Raw genomic sequence first — 16,329 nt, 5'->3', positions numbered from 1 at the left:
CCCACGAACAATAGATATGTATTGTATCTCTTCCATCCTACATAAAATAGGCGAAATAATTCGAATTTCAAGTTGACGAAGAAAGAAAAAATAAAAACGGGTCAAGTGCGATTTGGACTCGCGCACCGAGGTCTGCGTACAAAAATTATTAAAAATATTTTTACTATAGATGTAACTAATGTATTCTAAGTTCACTTGCCTGTTCACCCTGTAGGTTTTAATTTCCTTACGAGTGTCGATAATTTCCGCCATAAACGGCTGTATCTTTTGATTGCGTTGGCTTAGAAGTTTGATTTTTTCACAGCTCCAAAAGACAGTAGACTTAAGTATTTGATATAAATTCCTCCTTGATACCTCCACGCATTCCTGAGAAAAAGGGTCTTGACAGACAGACGGACAACAAAGTGATCCTATAAGGGTTCCGTTTTTTTTTTTTTTGAGGTAAGGAACCCTAAAAATTAAAAAAATAATCATCATTTCAGTCTATCACAGTCCACTGCTGGACACAGGCCTTCACAAGTTTGTGCCAAAAATGGCGTAAACTCATGTGTTTTGCCCATAGTCACCACGCTGAGCAGGCGGGCAAAAAATAATAACTATAAGCTATACAACACATTTTTTTAATTAAACCTTTATTCAATTAATGTCAGTATTAATAATATAATAATTACTGATTCTAATATAAATTACATAACAGAACACTTGAGTGCCTCTTACTGTTGAGCCCTTTCAATCCTCTTAAGGAAAAGGATTCAGGACGGGACTGCTCTACCGCAGAATTCATTTTGACTTCGATAAATGGAGAATTAGGGATGACTTTCCCCAACAACGATTACGAGATGAATTGTCAATTTACCACTTGAAAAAATTCAAGTAAAGACAGCGTGCTAAAGCACATACATATATATAGGTACAAATCTTAGCGAGTATCTCAAATTATCTATCTATTGCTTATTATTATTGTTGATTAATTATAAATAATTGTAAATCAATTTCATACTGCCCATTAAGAGAGTTTACAAGTAACAAGAACAAGACTTAAAAGCTGTGAAGATGTGGTTGAAAAATTTTGCGAACTCTGGTTAATTTCTAGAAATTATTTATAAGTAAAATAAATTAATTAATCATCTATTCGAATGTGATATAAAATCACAATGATAACTCTGGCTTACAAGACTAGATTAGCTAAATACATAGAATAAAAAAATAATATATCAATTATAAACTATACCGTATTTAAACGTATATACTATACTACTATACTCTAATGGTAACGTGATCTTAATTACCTGTGAAGGATTTATGAATATATTAATTAAAAGGCCTAGCAGACATCCGGCTCTAACTGGATTTTCACCTTTTATTATAGCGTCCGGATATAACTTTAGCATGTCCCCACATACATTTTGTAGTCAATACTTAGTGTATTCATGCCATTTCAGCTTAGAGAAGCTATACCTATCAAATCTTGCACAGACGGATATTTTTTCGCGTATATTATTTCGACATGGCTATTACTAGGATTAGACCTCATAGTCTTACACGTTTTACATGTGCTGTATATTTGATATGGAAAAATTGATCAGCGGCCACTTATTTAAAGGCGCGGGAAATTGTGTATGTTTTTTTTAGAGAAGTTTCATCACATATGCAATATCAGCTACACAAAAACTTGATTGATTGTTGTTTTTCTTACGATTTTTTTTAATGTATGAGTGTTGTGATAATTGTTCAATGCGTAAATAAAATTAAAAAAAAACAAGAGGTTGGAATCTCGTCAGAAGTTGAATGTTATAGCAACTGTTTTATTTACCTACTGTTCAACAATATAGTATGATATTGAACATACTGTCTCTAACTAGTAAATCATAGAAACGACGAAAGAAATAATATATTCCTGAATCGATTTTGCAGTACATTATCGAAATCTAAGAGCTCAGACTTATAATTTTACTAATGATGCAAGTGAGTGTCTGTGGCTTCTATTATCAAGTTTTCGACCCCAAGTGTTTAGGTCCGTGTCTTATTATGTGTTGCAATCTTTCCAACAGAAGGTCAGACAGTTTCTGAGAAACAACCATATGTCAAGGCGTAATTGCCGCTCGCTTGGGAGCAACAGACATAAAAGTTTTTATTTAGTCGTATTATTGATTAATTATTACTTTTAAAAAGTCTTATATCCACTGTAATAAAAGCTCTCTATTTGTATTTAAAATGTTTTAATGAGACACTTCAAATTGAATGCTATTTAAACACTTCTCTAAGCCCAAAATAAATTCTCTTCATCTTGCGAGACGAAAGCGTTTTTACAATTTTAATTACTCTGATTAGTAGAAAGTATTTTGCAACGAAAATTATATTTAAAAATCCTAAAAATTATAGACAAAATGATATAAGTACGAATTATTTTTATTTATACATTTTTTTTTTTCAAATTAATTGTAGGCATTAAATTTGTAAAAGTTTATCAAAAAGGTGCTTAAGGAAAATGTGCATCCCGCGGCTTCTCTAACGTTAAATATTCCCCTACATTAATTTCTATATACTTATTCAGCAAGCAGGTAAGTTGACCGATTAATTAACGTGTTTTGGTTTTAACTTTCGTAACAAACAGACTATGCGATACAAAGAATTACATATTAAAATCGGCCTGTCTCTTGTATATGTATTATTATGTAGTTTGAATTTGTTTTGGTATACTAGTAGTACAATAAAAACACATAATAATCTTTAGTACATTTCCTCAGTTATTTTAAACTAGCTGTGCCCACGACTTCGTCCGCGTGGAATTTAACAAAAAGTTATTGTTCAGTTCGCAGTTATAAAATGAATACATTTCTAAAATAAAAGTATTCTAAGTTACTCCTTATTACATCAGTTATCTGCCAGTGAAAGTCCCGTCAAAATCAGTCCAGCCATTTCAGAGATTAGCAGGAACAAACAGATAGACATACAGACAAAAATTGTTAAAAATGTTATTTTGCTATATGTACCGTCGTCTATACATCCATATGCATTTCGTAAAAAGCGGTTATTTTAATATTACAAACAGAAACTACAATTTTATTTATTTGTATAGATATATAGCTCTATATTTACCAAGGCTAAAATAAGATCGAAAAGTAAAGTTCTAAGTTCGCTCCATAGATCCAATTTTTAGGGTAATTCTGTGTAAGGCGTAGTGCGTTGTTGATTCGTCGAAACAAATTGAGAGAGCTTACTTGTGGGGGAGTTGATTGGATTTCCACCCCAGCGTCAACACGAATAAGCATTACTGATAAATTGAATTGAAAAGTACCAAAATGGATAGTTAAATATAAATTGTAAAATATAATACCTAGCGAATACATTAGTAGCTTTTAAGCTACATTGTTTAAAATATACACAAGTTAATTTATTTAACACGTATAATTAAATTTGATTGGAATGGTGTAAAAGGTTGTGTTTATACACTTTGAGCGATTGAGTCACGTGAAATATCGTATTAAAAACGGGTAAAATAAATTGTTGTGAAACTATCAAAAATGCTGACACAAAATGATATAAAATAACTTTACCACATAACCGGAACACGCAAATCATCATGAATACCTATATCGTGGGAATAACAAAACCAATAAATGTCTAAAACCGCACCGACATTTTTAGCATAAGATATGCTAATATCTAATTATATTTTTTTACTCTTATTTAAAACAATTCTTTCATTCGCAAAGCGAGAGGTCGTGTAGATAGAGAACTAAAAAACCCACTTACGAGCACCACGTAACCGATCAAACGGTCCCACTGCTGGACCCATAAGTGAAGATATAGTACGAGGAAAAAGAAAACATTAATTCAATTCAAAGCGCTCCACCTCCGAAAGCGCGAGAGCTGCAGTGGTCGAATACTTGAACAAAACTACGGTTTTAAACTGCAAGCCTTTTACAATTCAACGTACAACACTGCGTCCCATTTTGCGAATAAGACTTTTCACTGCTGAATTTTCAAACTTCAATAAAGGACAATGTTCTCTTAATTTTATATTTTTAAGCTGTTCCTCTTGACTTATTTTTACGGTTACCAAATTTTGCCATCTCTAAAAGTCCGCCACGCCCGCATTTTTTAAACGGTGACGAAGTCAAATTTAAATAATTTAATTACAATAATTTGTTGATTCAATCTAAACCCAATCATTTTAAGTCCATCCCCGAAGTGACAATTCAAAACAGATTTAGCGTTTCGAAACAAAAGTTGTGTAAGATTTATTTTTATTATCGGAATAAAGACACATTTACTTGTTTGTATAAACTATGTGTGCCGATGTGGGGATAAATCAACAATCATATTTGTCACACCGTTATATGCTAATGTTTTTATTTAAAATTCCTTTGAATTTTTAATAAATAGGGAATAAAATAATGCAAGTATTAACTTATTAATTTTGAATTTCCCCTTCTAGAAAGTTGATTAATTTCATGAGTATTCTCTAGAGACTAATAACATGAAAGTTATTTGGAAATTAGAATTGCGCCTCAAGCTACATGCTTGAACATGTCATAAAGTTTTACAAATTCGATTTAAGTTTAAACGTATTTCACAAGTCGTTTTTATAATAAAAATGAATATACAAGTTAACAACAAGAACTTATTTTTATATTTTCTAAAGTATTACTAACTGCAATTACAGAATTAATTTAAGTATACGCCAGCTGTTTTCATACGTATAAACAAGATTACAAGTCATAACTAAAGTTATTAACATATAAATGAAGGGATACGACCGCTAGATTATAAAACTAATAAAAGAAACAATTCCCAGTTGGATGCAGCCAATAATAGGCGATCCCCCATGTTGGTGATTTATGACCTAGATATTTGTGAATGCATTGCCAAACGGGGATTAGCTCTCAGTAGGTATACTTACCGAGGGATTTATTAAGAAAATGTATTATATAATAATAGTAGCTTGTAGACGATGAACAAGTAAAAACACGTAGTCGGAATGCAAGTAACTCTAGCGAAGTGGTTAAGCTTTAACATAATTATTAAGAATTTTCTTTAAGTAAAACCAATTGTTCTTTATTGTAATTTCATTTGCGTTCCTTTTTCTGTGGATACTACATATGCTTACCTACAATAAAGTTCACCCACCCTTTTATTCTTGCGATTACAATAATCCATATATCTACAATAGCATCTGTTCTATGAATACATTAATAGAATACCTCGGGGCAAATTCAGCCTTTGCTATCACTGAGTTATTATATAATTATAGCCATTTATTCGTCCGACTATAATTTTTTTTTAAACTGCACTCTGTAATTTAACCAACGGTTTAAAAGGTGCGTGTAATTTGCACTAATAGATTAGTTAAAAATATACTGAACAAAGAAGTTACACTTATTCAAACTTTTCCATTTCTATCCTTCTCCTACATGGAGAAAGAGGCCTATGCCCAGCAGTGGATGTTAGAGGCTGAACGCGAAACTTTTTTAACCGACTTAAAAAAAGGAGGAGGTTACCAAATTCGACAGTAATTTTTTATGTATGTTCGGGGATAACTTCGTTGTTTATGATCCGATTTTGATAATTATTTTTTTGTTGGAAAGGAGATATCCCCGGTGTGGTACCATGATAAGGAAACCAGGATCTGATGATGGGATCCCCGAGAAATCGAGGGAAACTCTCGAAAATCCGCAATAACTTTTTACTGGGTGTTTCGATTTTGATAATTTTTAATTTAATCGAAAGCCGATGTTTATCATGTGGTCACATTTAAATTTCATCGAGATCTGATAACTACTTTTTGAGTAATCTTTGATAACGCGTAGTTACTTGACTATTTTTTCGTCGATCTACGTTGTATTACTTGTCGATGTAATTGAAGTCGGTTTTTTTTTTCGTTTGCCTGCAAACACAATTATTCCAATTTCTATTTAGTAACATCAATATTATATAGCTAAAGAGCTTCTTTGGTTGAACGCGCTAATCTGTTGAAACTGTTAAATGTTGAATAGCTCATTTATCGAGGAAGCATATAGGCTATATAACATCACACTACGACTAATAGGAGCGGAGTATCTATAAAAAATTTTGCGTAAATTGGAAAAAAATTATTGGTTTTGATAATATGTTTATGCACACATACGCATCTCATATACTTTTACAAATTCGACGCAAGTCGCAGACAAGAGCCAGTACACAAAAAAACAAAAAGACTTGGAATAAAACGATAGAACAAAGTGTATTAAGTAATTATTAAACGTTTTAGAAACGAATATTTAATTTGCTTTCGACGGAAAATATGTCCCGAGCCGGTACGAGTTTTTACACAACAGCGTTTCGGGTTCTCGAATAAGCTCGACTGCTTCTGTTTTTGACTCTCGTTTGCTATGTTGATTTCCGTGCGACTTTATTTCATTTATGGAATTTAAATACTTAATATTTTAAGTGCTATAATGAATACACAAAATATAATATTTATTTTAAAATATGATTTTACAGTGAAAGTTTGCGTTCTTTCGAGTTTTTAATACTTCAATAAATCGTAGCGTTTCTTTATACAAGATATATGTCTAAATATAGCGTAGAGGCATTTTAAGCTTATAATTAGACATAGGTATATGTATACTGTAATCACGTTATTGAGACAAAATTTAACATCTAAGTTGGTTTCATTACTGACATATATTTACAATAGCTATATGCTGTGTGGTTGCGGCATTAAAGAATATACCCCCCCCCCCTCTTCCCGTGGGTGTCGTAAGAGGCGACTAAGGGATAATATAATGCCACTACCATCTTGGAACTTAAAAATCCGACCGATGGTGGGATAACAATCCAAGTGCTGGCTTTGAAATACACAGGCCGAAGACGGGCAGCAGCGTCTTCGGTGCGACAAAGCCAGCCCTGCGGTCATCAACCCGACCGCCCAGCGTGGTGACTATGGGCAAAACACATGAGTTCACGCCATTTTTGGCGCAAACTTGTGGAGGCCATGTCCAGCAGTAGCCTGTGATAGGCTGAACTGATGATGATGATGATGATTTACAATAGATACTCTGTTAATGGCTACATTCAGCTCCACTAAATTATTAATTGCAGTATTGTCGTCTGTAATACACTAACTAGTAGTAGTAGTAAGTAGTAGTTAGTACATAATAGAAGTTACATCTTGTTAAAAAACAACTGTTTAGGACAAAAGGACAAAATTTTCACACTACAACTTAACATGATAAAACTCAAAAGTTTTCTTACATGTCTTTTGAAAATAAACAAATTAAAAAATGAGTATTTAGAAACGATAATAACGATAAGTAAAGATGAAAAAATAATTTTAAAAAAACTTTTAATGTTTATAATATATCAAATATCAAGTCTGTTTAATGCATGACGGTATAAAACGAACAAAGGGATATGCTTCTTGTTTCTCAGCGCGCATCGTAATTCCCTCGAGAGGTATATGGAGTAATGTGCACTTACAGATAGATAGTTAGCGACTGACTAAAATCATCATTAGCTAGTTTTGACGTCTTTGCTAGTAGCTATGTACGTATTAGGAAAAATGGTTTCAGCTACAGAGATGAACTGGTCATTTTAAATAAAAACCTGTTCTTTGGTTACTTTAAAGTTATGCTTATCTCGGTGCATCCAGAGTACCAATAAGAACATTATTTTAAAACCTCCTACACTATTAAAAATGCATTTTTAGATAATAAGTCTTTTTGGAACGTAATTATGCATTCCGCAATTTAAAGAAATATTGTTTTTTTTTTCTAAAGTTACTATAAAGTAACACAAGTAGGTAGTAGTACCACTTGTCTACTACAATGTGTTAATAAAAAAGTAAAAACTTTTAATTAGGTATTCATAGGTGTGTCTATGTCAAATTTGCGTGTTTCCTGACACGAAAAATCGTAATTAGGTTATTCTTTTATAACATGTTTTTTGTAGTTTAGAAGTCTACTTGCAATACCTTTTTCACATCTTAAATAGCATAATTATCCGGTTCATTGATCAATCACTCTTGTGATTGCTCTGAAATCATTGTAATTATTTAGGAACGAGTAACGAGACAGAATTTTGTTATTGAACATATTACTCTTAAATCCTCGAAATCCTCAAAACATACCGGAAGCAAATGCTATTAATTCCAATTTTTTTTCACACAAATAATACCAAATAACTGTGTCATAGTAAGTTTATAATATGACCACTGGCTTACAATCTATTGAATTTCACACTGAGTCATGGCAAACAACAATAAAAAAAGCGCCACAAACTCGACAACCCTAAGCAAAATGATGAATCCCGTTTTGCGTATCTAGAAACACACGCAACAAACGCCAAGACTGAAAAACAAAGCAAAGTTCATCTACTAAAAAACTGTGTTCAAAAAAGCAACATTTTAAACATTTGTAAATTTTTTGATAGACAGGAAATCTTGTTTTAAAAATATTAAGCAATAAATAACTAGACATTTTAAAAGTAAACCCTCATCAAACTTGTGACTCAGGAGGGGTGAAAATAAACATTTACTACACCCTTATTTATGACTTGATGTTATCTCCAAGGTCATGGGGCTGGAAGTGGAACTGAGCACACTTATTTAATTATTTTTATTATTATTACGACATTCTATTTAAAGATATAAAATCTATGTATGGATTTCAATTTTTGCAAAAATAATAAAAAAAAAAAATCTTATTAAACATTAGATGATCCTATCTTATTAAACATTAGATTAGATAATAGCTAAACTTTGTGATGTAAATTTTAAAAATAATAAAAGTAAATGAACTTTAAAATTTATAAGGAACTAGCTTCTGCCGTCGACTTTGTCCGTGTGGAATAGGAACAATTCTGTTATACATGATTTTTGTGAAACTTAAACTATTTACGCAACGCACGCAGCAGAAGTTCTCAAAAAGAAAAAGAAAACCCTGATTTGGAAACATTTTTCATTGGTCATCATCATCACATCAGCCTATTGCAGTCCACTATTGGACATAGGCCTCAACAAGTTCGAGCCAAAAATGGCGTGAACTCATGTGTTTTGCCCATAGTCACTGGACAAGCGGTTTTGTGACCCCGCAGGGCTGGCATCGAAGACGCTGCTGCCCGAGTAGTTGGATTTCATTTAATTGGTTGTGTAGTTTCATTGGCAGGATGTCACTGGTGCTCCACTCTTATTACTCTTACTGTGATGATATACAGCCTATAGCCATCCTCGATAAATAGGCTATCTAAAACTGAAAGAATTTTTCAAATCAGACCAGTAGTTTCTGAGATTAGCACGTTCAAACAAACAAACTCTTCAGCTTTATAATATTAGTATAGATTAGTACACTGTGGAACTTTTACTGTACCATTATTATAAGGTAGTGTAATACAGTGTCAAGGAAATAAAATATGTTTGAATTGTAAAAAAAAGAAGTGAACTGTAATTATTTCTTGGAATTAAAAGAAACTTTAATGCTAAGCAAAGTTCTACACCATACAGCCTTTCCATATTATGCAAATTGGATCTTTAAAAAAAAAAACTGAGAGTAGTTTCTTGCCGATTCTCTGCAGAATCCACATTCCGAATGGGTGATAGCTTTAATTTGAACTCGAATTAATTAATTAAAGTACCTTACATAATTTTGATTTGTAAAATGAAAATTCAAAAGTTCTTTTGAAGCCTACTTGGATAAAGTCATTTTTGATTTTGTTTTTGAAAACTAGTAGTGAAATGTATACTTAAAAAAAGAAAACAGATGTATTTATTAATTTGTCATCAGACAAAAACACACAAGGCCCTAGACATAGGTGATAATTGTATAAACTAATTTAAATACAAATGACAAAACAGTAACCCATTACCATATTTAATGTAAAACCATAAACATGACACAATACTCATAGGGATATATTAAATACACTGGCCCACAAAACAAAAAGTTGTCTGTACCTTTGACCAGACCCAGCCAGGCTTAAGTATTTCGATGTTCTAAATCCGAATTTGGTGTCTGTTTGGTCCCTACACCCCCTAATTTTGACTAAATTTCAAAAAACCGCCAAAATGGCTAGAAATCACAAAAAAAATATATTTTTTTTTAAACTAGAAAGTACATTTGATCTAGCAAGTAGTTAGCTAGCAAAAAACGTAAAATGAAATGAAAATAAAAAAATTCAAACTAAGTCAAGATATGTACATATAAGAAATAGAATATTAGAGATACTAGTTTCCCACTTTCTCCCACCCACTAAGAGATTTCCAGATCATGCATTCAATTTTATCACACAGATTTTGTTCAACTTTTACATTATATTTATATATTATCTTTTTATTACACATAATAATGTCTAACGTAATAACGTTTTTTGAAATATCCCTTTACTTTCTTTTTTAAACTCATTAAATGCCGTAATTATTAATATACTCAAGATATTTAAATTAAAATGTTAATAAATGTAAATCGGTCTTCTTAATTTTATAAAAAAAATGCCGGTGACCATTCAGTAAAATTTATTAAGGGTGGATCAAACTAAGCTCACGACACTACGCTCGTGGTATGAATTTTTACTAAACATTATAAATGACTATAAAAAGGCAACGTAAATTGGTACACTGTAAATATATAAAATATTAGGGTAAAATACCTGAAAGTAATCAAGAACGAGGAATTTTGTTCCCAATCTTGTGCCTTGTCTTCATAAACCCTTGCACAAGCACTGAACTCAAATTTTACGCAAATAAAACACTTCTAACACTGCTGTTCACTTAGAAATTATAAGAAATTAAAATTGTAACTTATATCAGAAACTATATATGTTACAAAACGTCCAATAGTCTGTTACAAAATGATAAAATTGTAGCATCTCCTTATTCAAGTACCGGTACACGATAGACACAACCTCTAACGAGAAACCCTATTCAAAACTGACAAAAAAACATTCAACGCGGCGCTACTGTTGCTGTTTGTGTTTGGCGCAAGCGCTAATAGAACTTTTTTTTAATGATTTCAATACCTGTATATTTGCTTACGTTTATTAAAAGTAAATTAGATAGAAAGTTCTCTATTTATAACACTCTACATAAATGCTTCAATTATTCGCACCAAACTTTTTTTATGTACGCATTATTGGATTTCATCATCAACATTATTAATATTCATTATAATATAAAATGATGTCTTCATACACATACTAATATCCAGGAACAAACAGCAAAAACTAGATTTTTGAAAGGATTTTCTTATGTTGTCAAGTAATGAAGTAAGCATGATGCTCCATGGAAGTAAGTCAAGTTGAAGTCTCTTTGGTTTTTTTTTTTTGACTTGACACTTGACAGTGACAGCAATAGTACACATGACTGACGAGATGATGACTTTATAGGTATATATTGAATATTCAAATTTCAATGTAATCTCTATAATATGATCTGTATTCTGTTGACGACTTGCAAAGAGTAAAATAACTTGCCTATACAGGAGACGACTTGTTAATTGTTAGTTTCTACCCATGGTTTCTACTGTACATTTTTGTGTAAATATTTTGAAATAAATAATATTAAGTTGTAAATAAATCATGTGTCTGTCCTAGTGTACTTATAGTTTGTAATAGTTTAGTTACTAACAGCACTAATCTTAGTTTAACATTAAATGTTTGTGTTGTTTTAGGTTAAGGTGTAACAATAAAAGTCTGACTATTTTGCCAAGGAGATTGATCAATCAATCTCCTTCGAGTGTTCTCCACTCTACGTGACATTGGCGGAATCAACCGTGCTCACAAATAAAAACCATTAAATTTATCAATTAATAAATCAATCATTCTATTGGATGTTTAGAAGCTGTTTTTGTTTTTTCTCATATAGTTAAATTTAATTCCTCTCGATAAAATGTTAGAAAACGTAAAACAAGTAATATTAGTACTGTCTGGGAAAGGAGGCGTAGGAAAATCAACAGTCAGCACACAGTTAGCTTTAACTCTTAAAGAAAAAGGCTTTAAGGTGAGAAGTTTTATTTGTATTAAATGTTTTTACTTCCAATTTACAAAATCATGACAAATCAAATTTACCATTCAGGTTGGACTACTTGATATCGACTTATGCGGTCCAAGCGTTCCTTATCTTTTAAATTTGGAAAATCAAAATATTCATCAAGGTCCTGAGGGTTGGGTTCCGGTGTATTTAGACAATGAACAAAAATTAGGTGTTATGTCCATCGGCTTTCTTTTAAAATCACGAAATGACGCTGTTGTGTGGAGGGGGCCTAAAAAGACATCTATGATTAAACAATTTTTGGAAGACGTTTATTGGCAAGATTTGGATTATCTCATAATTGATACTCCTCCAGGTACTTAACTAACAATTTTCTTACATAATTTATTTGTAAAATGGTACATAATAATACTCTATTGAGATGTTTGTTCACAACCATAGGTGTTGTAACTGTTTAAAGGCATTTTGGCAAAAATTTATTATGAGTAATTTAAAATATTCTGAAAAACTATGTATCAATACTTAAAAATGTTTTATAAAAGATTGTTTTTAATTTATTATTATCTGCATTACAATTTATTAGTTACATATGAAATCTTAATTATACATTACTGAACTAAAAAGAAAATACTACCTTACAAATATAAATATGTGTTTTAATCAGCATATATCTGTAAATTATGAATATTTCATGTAATTAGATGTTGATTAAAAAATAAACAGATTAGAAAAGATTTATTCTATCTTTTTCTTTAAATTTATGGTAACCCCTAACAACAAATTTGTTGTACTAATACTAAGTCTTGTGAATGTATTATAATTATTTTATTACATTCACAGGAACATCAGATGAACATATTACAGTAATGGAAAACCTACGGCAGGTTCCCCAATGTTCAGCAATACTTGTAACAACACCCCAAGAAGTTGCTATTGAGGATGTTCGTAAAGAAATAACATTTTGCAGAAAAACTGGCATACCTATAATGGGCATTATTGAAAATATGAGTGGGTAAGGAATAAAGACTTGTCAAATATAATCATGTGAAATAAATAAATATAATAAATATAAATAAATAGATTAAGTTTCTTTAATACAAAAACAGGTTGTCCATCACATGATGATTTTTAGCGACATTTTAACACCCTCATTTCATCTTCCCTTTTCGAGCTTCACGTTATCAATGAATTACTAAAATGGCTTGCTAAAGTTTGCAATACCATTATTTATTGAATAATTCCAGATACGAATGTCCAAAATGCAGTGAATGCACGAACATATTTTCAACTGGTGGAGGGAAATCCCTAGCAGAAATATCAAAGATACAGTATCTAGGGAGTATACCTATAGATCCTAGAATTGGAGCATTGGCCGGTAAAGGTGTTTCAGCTATTAAGGAGCTACCAGAATGCACAACAAGCAAGGTTTTTAATGAATTAGCAAATAAGTTATCTGAATCGACAACAAATGCTTTATAGTGTCAATTCTAAGACAACTGTATACTGATTATTTACTAAATAATTATGATGTTAAAAATTGTTTCGTATTATACTGTTGTATATTCTTAATGAAGATTGAAATAAAATCTATGATTGTATATATTGTATAAAAATAAAGACAGAAGTACAAAATCATGTTCCTTTTTAATAATTCTCTCCACTCTAATATACAAGTATGTTATGTGTCTATTTATCGAGGAAGATTATTAGGTAAGTAATAAATAATTATCTTTAACGTACGCAGTTGTCTGTTCCTAAGATAGGTAACCTAATGCCTGTATTATAGGCAAATGCCAACTCATATACATAAGCTACATTAAAATGATCAGAGTAAATTTTTACAATATGCGCGCACATCGTCACAAAAAATCGACACTCTGAAGTTAGCAAGTCAACGAAGAAGAAGTTAGCAACGTGAAGTTGGCTAGCCGATAAATACACACATTTTTTTTTAATTAATAGGTATGCCCAGAAAGAAATATACATATTACATCCACACTCAACGGAAATCGAACCCACAGCCCCTAGAGCAGAAATCAGGGTCACTGCCAACTACGATACTATTCACAACCACCTGATGGGTTTGATCACACACATGATAAATATTTTTATCTACCACACAAATATATGTCGTGGTCAAGCCATTGTGAATATTTCGGACTCCCAAACAGGATTTACATGCTACTGGTAGCCGTTAAATGTTAGCGTTTATTGAGGTATTGCTCTTTTTAAATTTTATCAAAAAAAATTAAATTCCTTTGACGACATTTAAAATAAAAAATTCATTATTTTGTTCCACATTTATTAAAATATTCCATCTATAACGTCAATTATAAAAGACAGGATTAGGGATTTGAGGACAAAGCTTATAACTATTTAAAAAAAATATAGACTAAGCTATATTGTATGTTTTTCAGTTGTAAATATAGTCCTTCCATCAATTTTTAATAAACAATTTATACATCTGTCAATATACTGTTGCTTTCTCTAAGAAAAAAAAAATACAAAAAATATGCGCTAATAAAACAACTTTTTTCGGATTTTATCGCGGTTTATTAACTTTTTTTTTGATTCCCGACCTTTCGGACACTTTACAGCAACCATGGTCACGGGAGGACTGAGGTGTCAGACGTCCTAACGTTACAAAGTTATTCGAAACTACCAGACATACATCAACGAAGGTTGGGAATCAAAAAAAATTAATAAACCGCGATAAAATCCTTGGAACTTAAAAAGCCGACCGGTGGCGGGAAAGCCATCCGACTGCTGGCTTTGAAATACACAGGCCGAAGACGGGCAGCAGCGTCTTCGGTGCGACAAAGCCAGCCCTGCGGTCACCAACCCGCCTGCCCAGCGTGGTGACTATGGGCAACACACATGAGTTCACGCATTTTTGGCGCGAACTTGTGGAGGCCTATGCCCAGCAGTGGACTGTATAGGCTGTAATTAATGAATGATAAAATCCGAAAAAAGTTGTTTCATTAAATGAGTAAAATTCGCGTAAACATTAGAAAACAATATATGAGCTAATAGACAAAAAATTATTATAAAAATTTCCATAGACAATATCAAACTTGAAAACACAGTGGACTGCGATAAGTTGAACAAACTAACTAATTAATATCAAAGTTTCATACATAACTAATATATTAGCTACCCATTTTACTAATATTATGTAGTGCAAATTTTAACTTCTATGCTTCATACATTTATTTGGATTTAATAGCTTCCAGTTGTGTCACAATAGTACAACTTAATGATTTCGTCAATATACTCGTCGTCATATACGAAGTATCTTAATGATCTTATCTTAGTAATCGGTGCGGTCGAGATCACAAAAAAAAACTTTAACACTTTCCAATTTTACACCAGTTTAAGTTAATTAACTAGTTCAGATTCGTAATGTAGACTTTTCTGAGAAAAAATGAAAAGAAACTCAACCGTTAATCAATTAAAATCCGTCAGTAGTCTCACTTATCGATTGTAAGCTCAATCATATGAAATCTAATGCTCCAAACCCACTCCTGTTGGTAAGCGGTTACCGTAGCCTATAAACCCCTGCAACATCAGAATGATTGCCAGCGCATTCCCGACTCTACCCCGACCCTCATCAACAGTTCTGGCCGCCTTTCTACAGGAACACAACACTACTTATGAGTGTTATTTAGCTGTGGTCTTGTGTTCTGATGATATATCCTGATGTGCCCTACCAATATTTTCCCAACCTTAAAATAATTACGAACGATAAAATTTTAAATGGCCTAATTAAAAATATATACTTCTAACCGTTTCTCTCACGCAGTTTCTGGGTTACCAGTTAAAATGCAATATTTAATGCATTCATGCTACCGAGAAAATAGTTTTTCGTATGGTGTAGTTACAAACATTTTTAAGAACATCAAATAATATCAAATTATTTTATTTACGTCTAACATCCATACAATACTTAAATTCTAAGAAAAATCTGATCAAACTTAAAACTATAACATATAATAGAATTCCATTATAATTCATTAAAAATTAAAGACAACATATTTAGAATCCAAATACACAATGTATACGTGACCATAGCTCTTGTAAGTCATCATCAGGAACTTAGAATGACTAACAACAAACATGGTAAATTTATAACTATAATAAACTAGCTGACCCGGCGAACTTCGTATCGCCTAACACAAACTTTATCGTATGGTATTCAAGTTCAAATTGACTTTTAAGTATTATCACAAATCTTTTGTATGCGAGTATAGAAAAGTGTTGTTTTTAGACTTTTTCAGGAAATTTAAATTTTTTTTTTTTTAGAATTTTTCTCTCCGTAAGAACCATCCTCGTACTTCAAGGAACATTTTAAAAAAAGAATTAGC

General features: G+C 31.7%; 1 protein-coding gene and 2 long non-coding RNA genes across 3 annotated transcripts; 2 read left to right on the top strand and 1 right to left on the bottom strand.

The window, feature by feature from the left end:
• Nucleotides 1-214: 214 nt before the first annotated feature.
• On the bottom strand, nt 215-16,104 carry LOC123657394. The gene is made up of 3 exons (XR_006743707.1): nt 15,676-16,104; nt 12,475-12,486; nt 215-225 (listed from the first exon to the last, which is right to left on the bottom strand). It is a non-coding gene; the product is annotated as an uncharacterized LOC123657394 (long non-coding RNA).
• LOC123657396 lies at nt 11,391-11,677 on the top strand. Its single transcript, XR_006743709.1, has 2 exons — nt 11,391-11,473; nt 11,646-11,677. It is a non-coding gene; the product is annotated as an uncharacterized LOC123657396 (long non-coding RNA).
• Nucleotides 11,723-13,600, top strand: LOC123657393 (cytosolic Fe-S cluster assembly factor NUBP2 homolog). The gene is made up of 4 exons (XM_045592945.1): nt 11,723-11,974; nt 12,050-12,320; nt 12,806-12,977; nt 13,210-13,600. The coding sequence occupies exons 1-4, from the start codon at nt 11,864-11,866 to the stop codon at nt 13,442-13,444; spliced, it is 789 nt and encodes a 262-aa protein (XP_045448901.1). The 5' UTR covers nt 11,723-11,863; the 3' UTR covers nt 13,445-13,600.
• Nucleotides 16,105-16,329: the final 225 nt, after the last annotated feature.

The sequence above is a fragment of the Melitaea cinxia genome, chromosome 10 (assembly GCF_905220565.1).
Source record: "Melitaea cinxia chromosome 10, ilMelCinx1.1, whole genome shotgun sequence".
Taxonomy (NCBI): Eukaryota; Metazoa; Arthropoda; class Insecta; order Lepidoptera; family Nymphalidae; genus Melitaea; species Melitaea cinxia.
This window is presented reverse-complemented; position numbering and strand designations above follow the sequence as displayed.

Coding starts and splice junctions, on each gene's coding strand:
- LOC123657393 (XM_045592945.1), top strand. CDS start 11,864: ATGTTAGAAAACGTAAAACAAGTAATATTAGTACTGTCTGGGAAAGGA. Junction 11,975..12,049: donor TTAAAGAAAAAGGCTTTAAG/GTGAGAAGTTTT, acceptor TTTACCATTCAG/GTTGGACTACTTGATATCGA. Junction 12,321..12,805: donor CATAATTGATACTCCTCCAG/GTACTTAACTAA, acceptor TTACATTCACAG/GAACATCAGATGAACATATT.